Here is a 17,552-nt window from a genome sequence, read left to right on the forward strand (position 1 = left end):
ATAGGAAGAGAAGACACCTTAGAAGATTTTGGCAGGAAGTATTTATCTTATCAGATTACATTAAAAATGATTCCTTGTATCACACATAGAAGATTACTTCAGTTAATTTTAATAGAAAAAATAAATTTCAATGTTCACTGATATTCCAATAGCCCAAAAATATAGAACTTGGAGACCCTCTCATCTCAGTCACATTCAAGGAATAGCTCTTTAATTTCTCTATACAGGTCACAATGTATAGAATTTATGTAAATAGTTTTATTTAAGTGGTATCATACCATGCACACAGAACTTTATACCTTGAATATTTATGGACATTTTTCTGATGGCATATTAAAATTTTAACTTTTATAATTTTTAATATATTATCCTGTCCACCATTTTGAAAGTAACTATGTTAGGGTTTATTTTGGCAGAATTAAAAAACATAGGATTTTAGGGGTGAAAAAAGAACCTTAGTTGAATTCTCATTTTCCAAATGAACCTGAATACCAAAAAGGTTAAGTAACTGACTGGTTCAAGACCACACAAAATAATTAGTAATAAAGCCTGATCTGAAACACAAGTGACCTTTGAAAGTACACAATTCTCATTTATCTAAGCGTGTGTTAGGAATTTGTTTAGGTAGAAAATTGACTTACTTTGTATAGCTTAATATCATGTGGTCTTTTTACAACTGATCTATCACTGTTAGATTCAGGAAATACAAGGGCTGGGGGATAGCTCAGTTGGTAGAGTGCTTGCATTGCTAGCACAAGTCCCTGGGTTCAATCCCCAGCATCGCCAAAAAAAAAAAAAAAAAGAAAAGAAAGATTCAGGAAATACAAGATGAATGAGTACTAGTGGGAAGAATTTAAAGTTTAAGTGACTTAAGTAACTGAAAACCTGCCTCTCTACAATTGTTATTGTACAATTTAAATGACAGATATTTCAAAGTACTTATTTAAACTAAGAACTCAGTAAATGCAAGGCATTATAATAAAGTATTGATTATATCATGATATAATTTCTAACTTGGGCAAGTAGAGCAGGGGCCAGCAAAGTTTTTCTGTGAATCTTTTAGGTTCTATAGGCTACATACAGTCTTAATCACAGACTTCCTCACCCCCATCCTTTCTTCCTTCCCCTTAAAAATATAAAAGCATGCTTAGCTTACACAGGCTATACAGAAATGTATGGTGAGGCCAGGTTTAGCCCACAGGCTCCCATTTGTCAACTTGATCTACAAGAGTTAATTCCCATATTAGGATTACCAGAAGCTTAGCCCCTTGACTTCTGAGAACCAGTTAGAAATAAAAAGAAGACATAAATTTCTGGAGAAGAGTAAAGAAATTGCTATGGATCTTTTTGAGAAAACTTTAAGATACCACTTGTCTTGAAACATAAAACATAACTTTTATCTTCTTTTTTTATAATGTTTAAACTTAGGTATGAAGCCTATTCATGCTGCAGACAAACAGCTGCTTATAGTGGCAAATGCCCACATGCATTGGGACCCAGAGTATTCTGATGTGAAACTTATCCAGACCATGATGTTTGTCTCAGAGGTTAAAAACATTCTGGAGAAAGCCTCAAGTAGGCCTGGCAGCCCAACTGCAGATCCTAATTCCATCCCGCTGGTGCTATGTGCAGATCTTAACTCATTGCCAGATTCAGGTATTTATACATAATTTCCTTTTTGTTCTCAATTTGATTTTAGTTTGAGTTGAAAGCCTTATAGCTCCTACTTTTTGAGTAGAGAATTTCTCTTCTAAATTAGAAAGTGTATCAGTGAGAATTCCAGGAATAGGGCAGTAGGTAATTTTTATTATTTTTATTTTTTTTATTTTGAGGCACGATCTTGCTAAGTTGCTGAGGTTGACCTTAAACTTCGGATCCTCCTGCCTCAGCCTCTCGAGTCACTGGGATTATAGGCATGCACCATGATGTCGGGCTTCAGTTTTCTATTTTACATGCTAAATTTCTAACATAAAACATTAAGGTATTACTTTTTTGTTATTATCACAGCATATTCTAAATTTTGTATATTATCATTAGGCTATTAAAATCATTCAACAATAAATATAAATATAACAAATGTCTATAAAATTGGAATATTAAAAAAGTCACTAAACTAAACACCTTTTTCTTTTAGAAAAAGAATGTTGAAATCTTTGTTTACAAATGTTTTATGACCTTTGGCTAGTTGATACCCTGGCACCCTAACCACACTCTCCTTTTAATCCTTTGAGTTCAATTGCTCTGAATTACAAGTGTTCTCCTATTTAATTTGATTTCTTTAAGCCAGTTAGCTGTCATTTGTCATCATAGCATAGTGAGCTGACTCTGGAGGGAGACTTTCAGGTTTGAATCCTAGTTCTGCCACTTAACATCTGTGTTCTGTGATCACGTTCCTCATTTTTAAATAAGAGAATAATCATTTTATCTTCCTTGTAGAGTTGTTCATGAGATTTAAGTTTGTAAGGCACTTAGATAGTTATATAATAAATGGTAGGTAAATGATAATTTGAGCTGTTTACAGTACTGATATACATTAATTACTTCTTTATTATATCTTGCTATCCTGTTCACAAATAGAGAGGACTCTTAGTGTTTGATAATCATCATAAGAATTGTGATAATTTTTTCTTGTCTGCTGATTCATTGGAAACTACTTTCTGAATGTTGCTATTCTCTTTAACTCTTTAGATACATCTAATAATTTGGTCACGTAATTTATCTTGGGCATACAATGTTCCTTGTAGTGTCAGGCTGAGAAATCTCATGCTTGCTCAAAATAATGACATTGTCTAGCTGACACTAGACATTGAAATGTTGAAGATGTGAAATGTTTTTGTTGTAAATGATTTTTTATTATATGTGCTATATTTATGTTTCCAAAGTTATTGGTTGTGTAGAATAGAAAAATATTCAAGAGATAGGTTTAGAATAATATTCCCCAAACACTTAAGGTCAGGATCATTCTGGTGAATGTTGCTTAGGTCCTTGAAATCATTTAAAACTGAAGGAACTATTGAGAAACAGGCTATTCCTGGATAATCTGAAATAAGCAAATACTCTTCAAAAAAATCTGACATTTGATTTAAAAAAATTTTTTTAACAATAAAGAAGGCAGTTTCATATGACTCAACCTAATAAAACCACTCTGAACCTGGTGTATGTACCTAGCAGCAGGTCTTAACTATTATAGCCTTGTGTAAGGACTAAATGCTAAATCGTACTGTTCCTTTCTTTACTCTGCTAGGTGTTGTGGAATATTTAAGCAATGGAGGAGTAGCTGACAACCATAAAGATTTCAAGGAACTAAGGTACAATGAGTGTCTTATGAACTTCAGCTGCAATGGAAAAAATGGAAGCTCAGAAGGGAGAATTACACATGGCTTCCAACTTAAGAGCGCCTATGAAAATAACTTGATGCCTTACACCAATTACACCTTTGATTTCAAAGTGAGTAGCAAGCTGTGTGCTAGTGTAGACATTTCAAATGTAAACATGTGACAAGAAAAGTGTAATTTCTGTACTTAAAATTAATGATATAATCTTTAATTTTTTAGATTCTCAAAATGTCTAGTCTAAGTCTATACCTAAACATAAGGAATTTTGTTAGATTTGTGGTTGTTATTGTCTTGACAGTTTTTTTTGAACCTTCATTGTTTTCAAATTTTAGATAATACCGATGATAACAAATACTTCTGAAATTCTTACTATGCTTCAAACACGTTTAACATACTTGGGCTAAATTGACCTTGAATGAATTTATATGATATTTAATAAAAAATTTCTTAGTACTTTCCATTTATCTTTAAAATTTCTAGGTTTCTTTTAAAGATGGGGTTGTAGGTCATATACATCTGCCTCATACCCATTTAGTCATACTAATATATTCTCATAAGTGGAACACTCCAGCATTAAAAAGGAAAAGGACAGTTTTTGCAAAATAAGAAAAGAAATTGAAGGATTGTTTTACAGGACCAGCTCTTTAAAGAGATTGATCATTGTGGCTTATTCTGTAGTTAATCCCTTTTTTATTGCCTGTTTTCTGATCACTTTGTCTGCCTTTAGCTCTTATTTTGCCCCTCTTCTACTTTGAGGTATTTCAGGCATCTATACTGTATACTATCCTGAAGAAATAAAGATATTAGAAAGTGGTTTGGTATAAGCAGCCATGAGAGAATTTAATACAATACCAAAGGAAATTTATGAAATGGGCTCTTTTACAATTCCATTAATCTTTTTTTTTTTTTCATTTTTAATGTTTGTTCCCGAAAACAAACAGTAAGAGGAGAAAAGGCCATCTATGTGTTGATGTTATTTATCAGCTTTTGTAATCAGGAAGTGAAGAAAAAAACTTCTTAGAAGTTGAACCTAATTTGGTATTTTTGCTATTAGATAGTTCTAACCAGTGATAGTTCATTTTGTTTTAATCACTCATATACAGCGATATGCTGGTAAATATTTTTTGGAAAAAGAAGCCCTAATTTGTAGTTTGCTGATTTCTGTTTTTTAAGTGCTTCCTAAACCATATTCCAAGCTCCCAGCATGATACCTTTGAATGCAGTGCTGGGAAGGTATGCTAATAAAGTTGGTACTAGCTGGGCTTCAAGCACAGCAGTGTTTTGTGTGAGCTTAAAGAAACACCTCTACATTTAATCAGTTTACTATAGGTTAAATCCTGTCCTTTTAACTGTGTTAATAAATCTGCTGGTATAACCCAGAAATCCTGTAATAAAATTTCTGTAAAAGAAGTGTTCAATAATTCTACAACTATTATTGTTTTGGTATGCGTATAGGTAAAAGAAAATAGATATTATTCCTTCCTTGCTTTTTTAAAGGTTACTTCTTCCTTGTCCATAAAGCAAAAATCAGAGAAACAAAATTTGGCCTATCAATCTAAGCTGTCTTCCTCAATCATCTGAATTGGTCTAAAATTCTTTGTTAACATTTTTTCAAAATATATTACGTGTCTTAATAATCAAATCAACATTCAGACTGGCTAAATGAACACAGTTAAAAAACCAGAAGTGCTTGACTCAGTGATGAAATATAACAGAGCTAGAAATTAGTGGAAAAGAGGCATATATATGAGTGGATAAGTAGACTGACAGAATACATGAATGGGACAAGAGGGTAGGATGGGATAAAAGGAAGGATGGTTAGAGAATGAAGTAAGGGCTGACTAGAGAGAATAACAATAAACTTTGCAGGTTTATATGAAGTATTTTATGTAATTCTATTCCAATATTGAAGAAAGTCAATAAAAAAGGATAGTTAACACCAAATATAAAGTCTCCAGTGTTCAATATTAAATACAGATTCCACAATAGTGTGCTGACATTGCCTCACTGAGATGTTATTTAATTTTGTTTACTTGCCTTAGCATTTGTTTACTTTCTTAGTTACTGAATAAGTATTTAGAATTCAGTCATTTAACCTAGAACTGGTTTGGAGTGAATGAAGTGTAGCTGTTAGGAGAATTACACCTTTCTCAACATAATAATGCAGACCAAGTAAGTTTAATAAACAATTTAACTCAAACCAGCTGCCGTTCTCACTGCTCTCCTATATCCCCAGTCTAAAGGCATTTTTAGTCAGCTTTTTCATCACTGTGACCAAAATATCTGCCAATAGCGACTTAGAGGGAGGAATAGTTTATTTGGGGTTCATGGTTCCAGAGGTCTCAATCTTGATGCCAGTTTTATTGCTCTGGACCCCAGTTGAGATAGCAATCATGGGGGAAGGGCCCAGAAGAGGAAAGCTGCTTGGTTCTTGGCAGGGTCAGGAAAAGAAGAAAGGAAGGGGTCCCCAGGGAAGATGCACCCTTTTAGGGCATGATTCCAGTGACCTACCTCCATCAGCCATGCCCTATTTGCCTGTAGTTATCACCAACTTAGTTCATTCAACCTAGGATGGACTTACTAGGTTAACAGCTCTCATGATCTAATCATTTTACCTCTGAATATTCCTGCATCAATAGGAGCTTTTGGGGGACATCTCCAAATCAAAACAATGTATAAATTTAATGAAAAGATGAAGCAGTCTTCCTTAACATTTATGTTTTCCTTGACATTTATTAATGTCAAGTAATATATCTTTCTTTGTTAAGTTATGAAATTTATAATTTTTCATATACTTTTAAAACACAAAGCTTAGCATATTACTAGCTCAGAAACTGTTTTCACATTTTTCTCAAGTTTTAGAGACTTCTACAATGTAGTCTTATACAAAAGATAATTTTGTATTCTTTTTTTTTTAAAGAAACTGTTTGAATCAGAAAAGACCAAGAATCATTACTTCCATAACTTCCTTTGTGAATATGATCAGAGTCTCCTCCCCACCACATGCATATGCACAGAAAGTTCATAGACATGATTTTGCTTAAGATTTTTTTTTTTTTGGTACCAGCGATTGAACTTAGGGACAGTCAACCTCTGAGCCACATCCCAGCTCTATTTTATATTTTATTTAGAGACAAGTCTCACTGAGTTGCTTAGTATCTTGAGTTGCTGAAGCTGTCTTTCAGCTCCTGATCCTCCTGCCTCAGACTCCCAAGCCACTGGGAGTATTGCTAAGGATTTTGATAAGTGCCTTTATTCTGGATGTTTCAAATCAAGAAAATAGTTATTAACAGTTGACATCTCCAGTTAGATACATTTTTCTGGAGCATTTAGCATATTTCTTGGGACCTACATTTATCAAGAATTCTGTTACTACCAGCTGGTGTGCATGATGGCACTCCAAAGAAACTGATATGGGTGGTTTTAGTCAGAATATGTAATTTAACAGTATTTTATATATGATTTAATTTTTTGAGAGCATTTTGTTTGTTTGTTTGAAGCAAAGGGTGAACTCAAAGGGGAGGTTTAGCCACCCTGGCCCTTGTTAACTCTTTTTATAAAATATATCTATAAAACTAGGCATTAAGCAAAATGAGGGAATAATACCTTTTGATTAAATAATTTTCAGACTGTTTGGACTTGGAAGTATTAATGACAGAAGTCATCCCTTGCACCCAACTAGATTCCTTAATTTATGGTAAAGTAAGGTTGGATAAGGTCTTTTCTCTCAAAAGAATTGTTTTGGCATTTTGGTCTTGGTTATATGAAAATTGGCAAACTGAAGTCATGGTTTCTAGAAGCTCTTAGTAACTCATTTCATTGTGATGGCATTATTATGAATAGTATTTGTAAATAGATATTTCAACTGTAGAAATATTTATCCCTAATTAGGTTTGTATTCTCTTGATTTAGACAGGAACCATATAGAAAAAAATTTGAATTTATTATGTTGCATGTACATCATGGGACAATCAAGGCAAGCTACCTTTGAGACTTACTGATCAGAAATCATCTAGCTTGGGGAGATACAACTGCTATATTTGGGTCTCTGCTAAATTATTTTTGTTTAGATATTTTTATAGCAAGGAAATAGAAATCATTGTGTATCAGGATTTGTGGAAATTAGAATAGTTAACTGTATGTTAGCTATATGTTGTTATAAGTGTCCTTATTTTCTACTTACTGTAACACTAAGTATCATTTATACTGATAAATATTAGATTTCCCTGAACCAAGCAGGCCAATTCTAAAAATGCCTAGACATAATTTGGTGTGTATTGTAGCTTCTCAGTTTATCACTTATGCACACATGCAAGTTTTTATGATTCAATAAGATGCTAATGTTTCACATAATACCCCTGAAGATTTGAACCTTATTTGATGCTGTCATAAAGATACTAGGTCCCAGAAATAAAGGTTACTTAGTTATTTTGCTTTTATAAATTATAAATTGCTCTCTAGTTTTTTATAAATTATAACTTGTTCTCTAGTTTTTCTTTTATCTAAACATATATTTTTTTCTCCCCTCTACCTCCCAACCTCCAATCTCTTTCCAGGGCGTGATTGACTACATTTTCTATTCCAAGACTCATATGAACGTGCTTGGTGTCCTGGGGCCTTTAGATCCTCAATGGCTGGTTGAGAACAACATCACTGGGTGTCCACACCCTCACATCCCTTCAGACCACTTCTCACTGTTAACACAACTTGAACTCCACCCTCCACTCCTGCCTCTTGTCAATGGTGTTCACTTGCCTAATCGGAGGTAGTGGAGTACTGCCCCGCAAAGACGGGGATCTGTTGCTATGGACCTGTACAGTTGTAAATCAAAGTATGTAGGAGTGAAGTATGGCCATCCTTAAGCTGCTTCTTCAGGTTCCTTTCATTATGTGTTTGCTGTAAGACTTTGTACATTTTTGTGCATATTGATATCATTTGGCACTAGGGCTGGAACCAAAGTATTATTGTCTTTCCAAAATTTTAATTTAATGTGTTTTAAAATTGGATTTTCTTCATATTATATTAGGAGTCAGCATTCATAATTGATTAATCACCTATTTGAGGCCAAACAGCAATGTATTTGTTTTAGAAAAATGAATACATTCTTTTGAATGGTTTCAAATGAGCCAGTTGATTTTTTGGTAAAAGGCAGTTTTTTAAAACTATAAATATAAGATTTTAAATTGAATGATGATGGCATGCCTTCCAGGGAAAACTTTCTTGAATTTGTTTTCCTTTATATCAAACCAATTTTTGACTCCCCAAGTCATTTGCACATTAACAAAGCACTTAAATTTGCTTGATCTGTACATAAACTATGGTATAACCTCTAGTTGTAGTAAGAACATTTGAGAAATTAAAAGATGATTGCACAATATGCTTTCTTAATCAAGCATTTAACAGTACATGACAGTTTGTTGGCTAAACACTGGTTGTTTTGTTTTGGTTTTTTGGGAAATCACTATGTTATTTTTGTCCCTAATATTAGTTATAATCTGTTTATGAGTATTTTAAGCCTGTCTCTCTAGTTTATTTATAGGGCAACAGCAGGTAATTTATACTGCCATACATCTTGAAAATAGGATTTGGTATGTTTAGGATGCCCACAAAATTGGTGTCCAGTATTTTTTCATTATTCTTATTTAGCCTTGTTTTCTGTCTGGTTATACTGGAAAAAGAGATACATCATTTTGCCTTTACAATCAAATATTTATAAAACAAACTTCTGAGGAAAAAAGGCCCTGATCAAAGTTTCAGAAGGGGAAAGCCATACAAATATTTCATGTGTTTCCTAAAGTAGGTTAAATGGCTTTTGGGTTTGATTGAGGTTAACAATAGAAAGGATTTGAGGGAGAGAGAACAGATTTGGGGCAGTAGTTGAAAACCTTGGATCATTTTTTTCCTGACTCTAGCTGCCAAATGGCCATCATATGCTTTTAATCTTTGTTTCCATTGTCTGTCAGGGTTGAATTAAAAAGCTACTGGTTTATTCCCAACTGTTGATGCCTTCAGATATGTTGGAATCCTCTTTTTTTTTTTTTTTTTTTTGCCCAGGAGGAGCCAGTTGAAAATCTGTGACTCAAGAGGCAGTGAACGTAATATCATTTTCTGAGGGGGAAAATTGGTTGGCTACTTGATGTTAATTATGGCACAGTAACAGGAAAAGGTTGTGTCTGTGTTTTTAAGTTTTTCTTTATTCTGCTTTTTTGCTGCTATAAGAGTTTTCTGAAATTTATATTTTAAACTTTTCATGCACTTTACTGTTTCTAGTCTCAAAATGTGATATTTTTAATAAACAAGAAATTTTCCATTATGTGAATGAAATTTTAAAAGAAAATAGCCTATATTTGTGTCTCACTAATATATAAAGTACAAGTCAAATTTAAATTATTTAATTAGTTTTAAATATATACAATTTGTCTCCTCTTTCAAACCTGACATCTTAGGCTGTTTTATTCTTAAATGATGCATTTCCTTTGGTCATTTTATACTAATTTCTTCCATAGTAAATTAATCAGGCTATATGAGATAATATATCCCCTGAGGGGTAATTTTAGTGGGACAAGGGTGGTGGGATGATGTAATATCATATATGGGATTGCACCAGAAGGGTTCTGTAAAGCCTAAACTCCCTTTTAAAAGTGCCTAGTGATTAGAGGCGTTGTTTGTCATCTATTATAATTGGAATGTCATTGTAGTTCAGTGAAGTTTGATGTAAATATTCTTTTAAAAATGTTAAAGTACCAGAATAAACAAAAAGAAACAACCCTTAAGATGACAGATTTTCCTCAATGTGCAGGTATCCCTTCTTATATACCTCAAGCATCCAACATCTAGCCATGCAAATTGATTACCTGAAGCATAGTACTGGAAAGTAGAATAGCATGAAAAACTTAATTTTGTGGACATTACCTTTTTTTGTAATCAGCTACTGTATGTTTTATTTTAGATCTTTTGTTTTGGGTGGATTTTCTGCTCTGGAGGTATATGCACTAACAAAACATTTTCCTCCTTTCATTATACGCATGTTTATTAGCAATGTGAGCAATATTTCCTACCATACTTCACTCCCAATATTTTTTGAGATGTTTGTATAAAATGGAATTTAAAGTTCACTTATGATTGTATATGAACCACAGAGGAGCCCATTTATTAATAAAATAAACCCCTTTTTTAATAGTTAAATGTAGAGGGAAAAATAAAAAAATTGGGAAACATTGTAAACAGCTTAAGTTTATTTTGTGTATGATTGAGGCACTCTGTTGCAGGAAGGTGTGTAATTGGGTTCTCTCTGCTTCCAAATGCACTCTTTCAAACCATTCATTATCCTGTGTATTTTTAATGTGGTTTTAGTAAATGTTGGTAATAGCTCTGTTGAAGTAGGTAATTGTGTTTTGTTTTGGGTGGTACACACACTTGGGGCATGGTGACCCAAATTTCATGTGCACGGTTTCCCTTAAGCCCACTGCCCAAATTTCACACACCCTTCACCCTTTGTTCCCTTTGTAAAAGGAGTGGTATCTGTTTTGAGCTGCCAATTCAGATGATCAGAAATGCTGCTATCCTCAGCATTGTCTTGTTAAAACGCATGCCATTTGGAACTTTGGCAGTGAGAAGCCAAAAGGAAGAGGTGAATGACATATGGTTTATATTCAATGAAAGCTAAATATATATGCTCATATACTTTCTAGTTTTCAGAATAAGTTAAGCTTTATGCCATTGAGCTGCTGCATATTTTATCTGAAGATAAAAGAAAATTTGGGCATTTTTAGATTGTGATATATTTCTTTGTAAATTGTTAAATATGATTTCTGATATTTATCTAAGAACTGGAGTGTTCTTTAAATTTATTAAAACAGTGTTGGAGGAAGGGAAAACTGCACTGTTTGCCATTATAACAGTCGTACAAGTGCATGTCAGGTCACCCACTCTCTCAGGCATCAGTATCCGCCTCATAGCTTTACACATTTTGATGGGGAATATTGCAGCATCCTCAGGACTGACATCTGGAAAAGGCTCAAATCCACTTACTGCTCCTTGCTTGTTGACTTTGTTTTAAAATATTGTGCCTGGTGTCAACTTTTAAGCAACAGCACTGCCTAAAAGCAAGCAGAGAACAGAATCCCAGCACCATTCTATAGGCAACTTTTTAGAATTCAGATATAGTAAATCTGTTCAAGATTTATGATGTTTTATGTAAAAAAAAAATTTTGTACAACATAGCTGAATATTTTGTTTCATTTCTTTGATGTAAGGCGTGTGAACGTTCGTTTGAATATCACATGTTAAAGTCAGGTATGGCACAATGGGTTCTGAGACCAGCTTTTTCCCCCTCCCATTTGCCTTGTTCCAAGCTCTTTCTTTTCAAATTACTTTTCTGATAGTCATAGGCAGATACTTAATTTTACTAATAAGCATCCTGTGTGAATGTATTTAAAAAAAAAAGCCACTGTGTTTTAGTGTTGTAGTTTGCAGAAATATAAAACTCTGTTCCTTATTTGCTCTTACTTTTGTGTCTTAGAGTTAAATCTTAAATTACAGAGAAGCAAGGTGAAGGTTGAAAGATATCTAAGGCTCATATCACTTGATTATATAGCAGATTACATTAGAATTCAGGGCATGGCACATTTAAACTGGAACATGGGCAAACATCTACTTAAAAATTGTCTCCTAAGTATATATTGTTAAATGGTTGAAAATTTAAGTCTGCATTTCCAAGAATTTCTGAAATCACTGATGTGATCTATTCTTTCAGTATCAAATAGCAAAGAGTAGAGAAAGCACATGGAGGTATATGTTCTTTGAAGGAACCAGAGGCATATAGTTTGTCATTCCTAATACAAGGCTAGATTTTCTATAGTTAAAAATTGCCTTTGTCCCAATACTTATTTGATTCTTAGCTTTTATATTCTGAATTTGAGATATTTTAATAGCTTTGCAAAATATGTTGACTGATAGTAGGTTCAGTCACAGAAATCATGATCAGTTTTTGCTACAGAATGGTTTCATGGCAAGCAAAAGCTTTATGGCACGTTTTCCAAATAACTCATACATATATTTTGACATAAATGTGAATTCTCACATTTGTAAGGTTTTCTCTTTCTCATATCTACCCTTACCTTTTAAAAAAGAAAACACCTTTCTAATGTGTTGATTTGTTTACCCCCTTTCCTTTTGAATTGTATCATGTTTATAGAAATCTGAATTATAGGTAGCAAGTTAACTAAAGAAGTTAGAATTATTTTTCTAAGCCAGGAACTTCAACTAAAGTTGAATTTGTACACAGATGGGAACTTTTATGCTTATGATTGCTTTGGGATTTTAATTTTATAATAATATCATGATCATCAGATTTAATTTCAAATATAGTTACCTAATGCATCTTTAACCTGGCGTATTTACCAAAGTTGTAATCTGTTTAACAGGATGCTTAGAGCATCATTGAGAATTGTCACCCAGCAGCTAAGGGTAAAAAGCCCTTATATCCATACTGCAGGATGTTCTGAACAAGAACCACTGAACAAGGATGGGCAGTTTTGAGGAAGGTATTAAGGAGAAGCATGCATATTTCTTATTTTAACCAAATCACTTATTTATGAAAATTTCTCTTTTAAATCAAAAGGCCTGTAGGAAGAAAAAAAGCAGGAAAAACAAACTTTATTAACCTAGTTAATAATTTCTTTTGGCATAAGTTTGATTAGACTTGGATTATTCTTGGAACCAAAGGAAAACAAGCATGTTGAGGTTTTTATTCAATAAACATGACATGGAGCATTTCTAAGTTAAATAGCTTTTAGTTTTAAAGCGTTATGAATTGAGGACATGTCTATTAAATGTTAATTTTTAATGGCACATTGTATAAACAATAGTGTTTAACTGAGATTAGAAGTGTCATCAGAAATAAATCACAATGTGACAGGGTATGCAAATAAATGCTAAGTGATATGACTCTTGGCATGGTACATTTAGCTTTCAGAATCAGAAGGCATAATTTGCCGCCTCTTACAGTTATTTTGATTGTAACAGTCTCCCTGAATTTAGATAATTTCACTGTGTGTCAGTTTTAACTTGAAAACATAAGAATCATGGTAACCCTCTCAGAAATGGTCCTTTTTTGCTTATTTCAGTTTTGTGTTAACTTCTAAGTACTGATACATTTTCTTTAAACTATTAGTTGTCATGTGTATCATTTAATTTGCCTATAGTTATCTGAACTTAGAAAATGGGCTTGGTGTTAATGTGTCAAACCATGGCTTTGCTTCTTACTGAACATAGTATCTCCTGCTACTTGTTTTAATTTTGATGCAGTAAGTGATGCAGTATCTGGGTTTCTATTTATTTAGAAACTGTAGTGTCCTTTCTCTGTGCTCAACTTACTAAAAATGTATTCCCTTTCCTGTGAAATTCCTGAGCGGTGCTCTGCCAACTTTTGTGGGGAGGGGTTTGGATGGCACACTGGATCTGGAGTTGTTCAGTGTTGTGAGTGGCAAATTTCTTAAACACCAGCAGCACTGAGAAGTGCACTATGGGCATTCGTACAGTTGTCCAAAAGCAAACAATGCTCTCACCTAGGAGTAGCTGAGGTCTAGAGTTAGGTAGGAGTACTTGGAATGTTTCAAGGAAGATGAATTTTTCAATTTTGTTGTCTCTGAAGTGGGGTAATAACAGAGGTGGGTTTTTGGTTTTTTTTTTTCTTTGTTATTTTTTAAAACGAATGTGTTAACCTTTTCTCTTTGAAAGGTTCAGGGTGTTTGGTCAAGTCCACCATGGATTAATTTATATCATCTATTTTTTTTTAATTTATATCTTCTATTGTGATTTATTTCAACCATATAATAAGTGCCAACTAATTGTTCATGGGACTATTTACTCTTCTACTCAATTTACCATTTGAGTAGGGAGGGGTTCATTTATTTTCATGACCTGAAACTAACTAATTCATTGTTTTGCGTACATTTGAGTCATTCCGTGGCCTATAGTGTTTTTGTAACAAATTCTAATGGTCAGAAAGCAAAGCACATGATTTTAAAACTGAGCAAGGTGTTTGGGTATTTTTTTTTCCCCTGAATACTTATTAGTTTCTATTAATAATATTCTAAAACAAATCATTTCAGCTTATGTATTTTCTTCGTCCTGAGAAAAAGCCAAGCACTAAATCAACTTGTTATTGTGTTCCAATAATGAGTTTAAAATCTAAGTTTTTTTTTTTTAATTAGAGGATTTAATGAAGTGCCATGTAATTGTAGTTTGCTAGTGTTTAATGTTTAATAGACTGATTCTGTGGTGTTCTAAACATTTAACACTCTGTCATCCCTGGAGAAAGTGGTTCTACTCTTATTGAACACATTCTCTCTGACAAATCACCAGCTGCTTTATTTTTCTATTTATTAAACAGTTGATGAGGTCTGAATCCTGACCAAACTGCTCAGCTGAGATGTTTTTTCACAATAGATGCTGTACAAAATGTGCGTGCAAAAGAACACAGTTGGGTGGTAGTATTTTTTCATTAATGTGAACATTGACTTAACAAAGCAGTCCTGCCTTTTAAATCTTGTGGCAGCTCAGAAGGGAGGTGCTTAAGAATCTTAACTACTATGTCAGATGACAAAATACTTTTTTCCATTTTGGAGATTGGGTACTGCTCACACATGATGTATAGGGCTAAATATATGCTTGTTTCCTTGCACCTGTGTACTTCCCCTTCTCTCCCTCCCTTTCCTTCCCCTGTAGGCAATAAATGGCCATTTTGCAACTGCATACTTTTGTCTTGGTTTTTGATTATTTGTGCAGTGTAAGTTTCTGTTCTTAGTTTGGTACTTCTCTTATAAACTAGGGAGCCAAAGGAATTTAGACATGATGAAAATGATGGTACTTTTTCTGGTGAAAATTATATATATACTTTGTTTAGAATAGATTTTGAAGTTATGTGACTTGCTTTGCCAAAGGAAATCCAAGCAAAGGGACATGTCATGAGTGGAACTTGGATAGGTAGTATGTAATTTGTAGTATTGCGTTTTCTTGTGCATTATTGATCATAAGAGCATATGTTGAGTTTGACCTTTTCATCCATGACTGAACAGAACTCCCTGCTGACCTTTGAACGTGTAGTATGAGTAAGAAATAATGGTCTCAGTGTATACTATGATAAAAGTTTGTTATGAGGGCATAACTTTGACCTATCTTGAGTGATAGACAACCATCACATCATCTGAGTTACCAGTATTGACCAAACTCAGCAGCTTAGGCCCTCCAAGACCTAGAATAAATTCATTCAACAAACATTTAGATATATTCTATGAATGAAATGCTGTAGGGGATATAAAGATGAAAGACAGGCTCCCTGACCTCCACAGATTACTTCTAAATACTCTTATATCACACAATATGCTGAAGTGCTTTAGAGTAAAGATACTCTTTAAATCTTAGGATCTTGGAAAGTGGGTGGGGAGGAGTGAGAGGTCATGGTGAAATAATTAGAAATCCAGCTATGAGAATGTTCAAGTGAAAAATGATTTTAAGTTTTGTGATTCAGACATTAATCTTGTAGAGAGCGAAACAGCTGAGCTAACCATCTTAATAAAAGCCTGGGAACACAAGAACAGATTATTTTGACGTATCAGTAGAAATCTGGAGACTGAAACCTTAGTGCCTAGTGACTGGCCTTTTAGCTAAGGATTCAATATGATCCTATCACTGATCTTAAAACCTTATCTTCATGGGAGCCTTTATGTTGCTGACCTTCAAGAAGCCTTCAAAAGCAGAGTCACCTGCAAAGTGAATATTGAAGTCCAGGTTTCAAGATAAGGTACTTCTGAAGAGGGCATTAACATCACAAAGTGTCCTTGCATTCACTGTGTGACCCCGAGCAAAACACATGCTCATTGGTAGAATGGAGATTAGAACCTAAATCTTGTGATATACTTCTCAAAAAGCAGAGACAAAATAGGGGCTTGCACAGAGGTTTATTTGGGTAAGTGATCCTAGGAAGAATGAAATCAGGAAGGAGAGAAAGCAAAGCCAATGGTACACTATTGAGCTAATCAGCTCTGTTTAAAAAGGACATAAACCTGTCAAGGACCCTCTGAGGAGCTGAATAGAGTGTTCCTTTCCATTGTCTTCATGAGGGATGGAAAAGGAATTTATTTGTGGTCTTTTCCCATGAAGCAAGGGTTACTTCCTTCAGTGTTAATTCCTTTTCCCACCCACATTTGTGCATATATCAAATTCACTTAGCAAGTTTCTGCAGGTGTCCCAGAGAGTGATAGTGGAGAAATGGTATTGGGGGTGTAGAAAGCGAGAAACATTTGATGTGGTTAAGGTAAAGTGCTGTCAGTTACACCTGTGTACATCTGGTTGGCAATGGTGAGAACAGGGAATGAGCTGAGAAGGAGGGAGGCAGAGAATGAGTCTGATACACTACCTTTTGCACCTTCAAGATCTGTTTGGGCCTGTTTTATCACAGCCTTCTAGGTTGTGATGGGCTGTATCTCAACAAAAAATAAACTAGTAGTTGTGGAACCGAAGTAATCCATTGCTACAGCTAGTTCTCAGGCTGTGCTCAGTACGTCATCTTCCCTTTTCTGTTGTGCATTCCAGAATTTCTCAGCAGTGACTTTCTAATATGTCCCTGAGGTTGGATGCCAGACCTTCATCCCACAACATATTTTGCACTTGTTAGGTCATAGTTTCTTTCACAGGCATGAAGAGATGCCCAGTGAATCCCCTGGATTCCAGACATGCTTCTTCCTGCCTTCCATCAGGTAGTAGCAATTCTGCTTTTCTATGCCAGTATTAGAAGTCTTTGCTTGTACAACAGCATAAGCCTCCTTCCTGGGAGCAGCCTATGTCCAATGCCTGGGCATGTGTGGTTACAGAGTTCGGGTCTTAGCCCACCTTAACAACTGTTATGAGCCATTCATCTTCACAGTTCCCAGGGTACTTTTGTTGAGACTACTTGTCCTGCTCATATTCTCTCTCAGTCCAATCCCAATTCCTTTCCTTCCCTTTCAGGTTTTGATTCCAAGGGTATTCACTGAGTGTTTCCTGCCCACTAATCATCTTAGAATCTGCTTCCCAGGGAACCAAGTTTTGCAGTACTGGGGATTGGGTCCAGGGGTGCTTTGCCTAGCCCTTGTTATTTTTTGAGACAGGGTCTCGCTAAGTTGCCAAAACTGTCCTTGAACTTGTGATGCTCCTGCCTCAGCCTCCCAAGTCCCT

General features: G+C 34.5%; 1 protein-coding gene across 1 annotated transcript in view; it reads left to right on the forward strand.

The window, feature by feature from the left end:
* Cnot6l (CCR4-NOT transcription complex subunit 6 like) overlaps nt 1-15,092 on the forward strand; it is a 110,178-nt gene extending 95,086 nt beyond the window's left edge. Inside the window, exons 11-13 of the mRNA XM_047566020.1 lie at nt 1,429-1,656; nt 3,245-3,447; nt 7,892-15,092. Coding sequence (XP_047421976.1) covers nt 1,429-1,656; nt 3,245-3,447; nt 7,892-8,104 — 644 coding nt within the window. The 3' untranslated portion in view covers nt 8,105-15,092. The remainder of the gene's footprint in view (nt 1-1,428; nt 1,657-3,244; nt 3,448-7,891) is intronic.
* The last annotated feature ends 2,460 nt before the right edge of the window (nt 15,093-17,552 follow it).

Source organism: Sciurus carolinensis, chromosome 10 (genome assembly GCF_902686445.1).
Source record: "Sciurus carolinensis chromosome 10, mSciCar1.2, whole genome shotgun sequence".
Classification (NCBI taxonomy): Eukaryota; Metazoa; Chordata; class Mammalia; order Rodentia; family Sciuridae; genus Sciurus; species Sciurus carolinensis.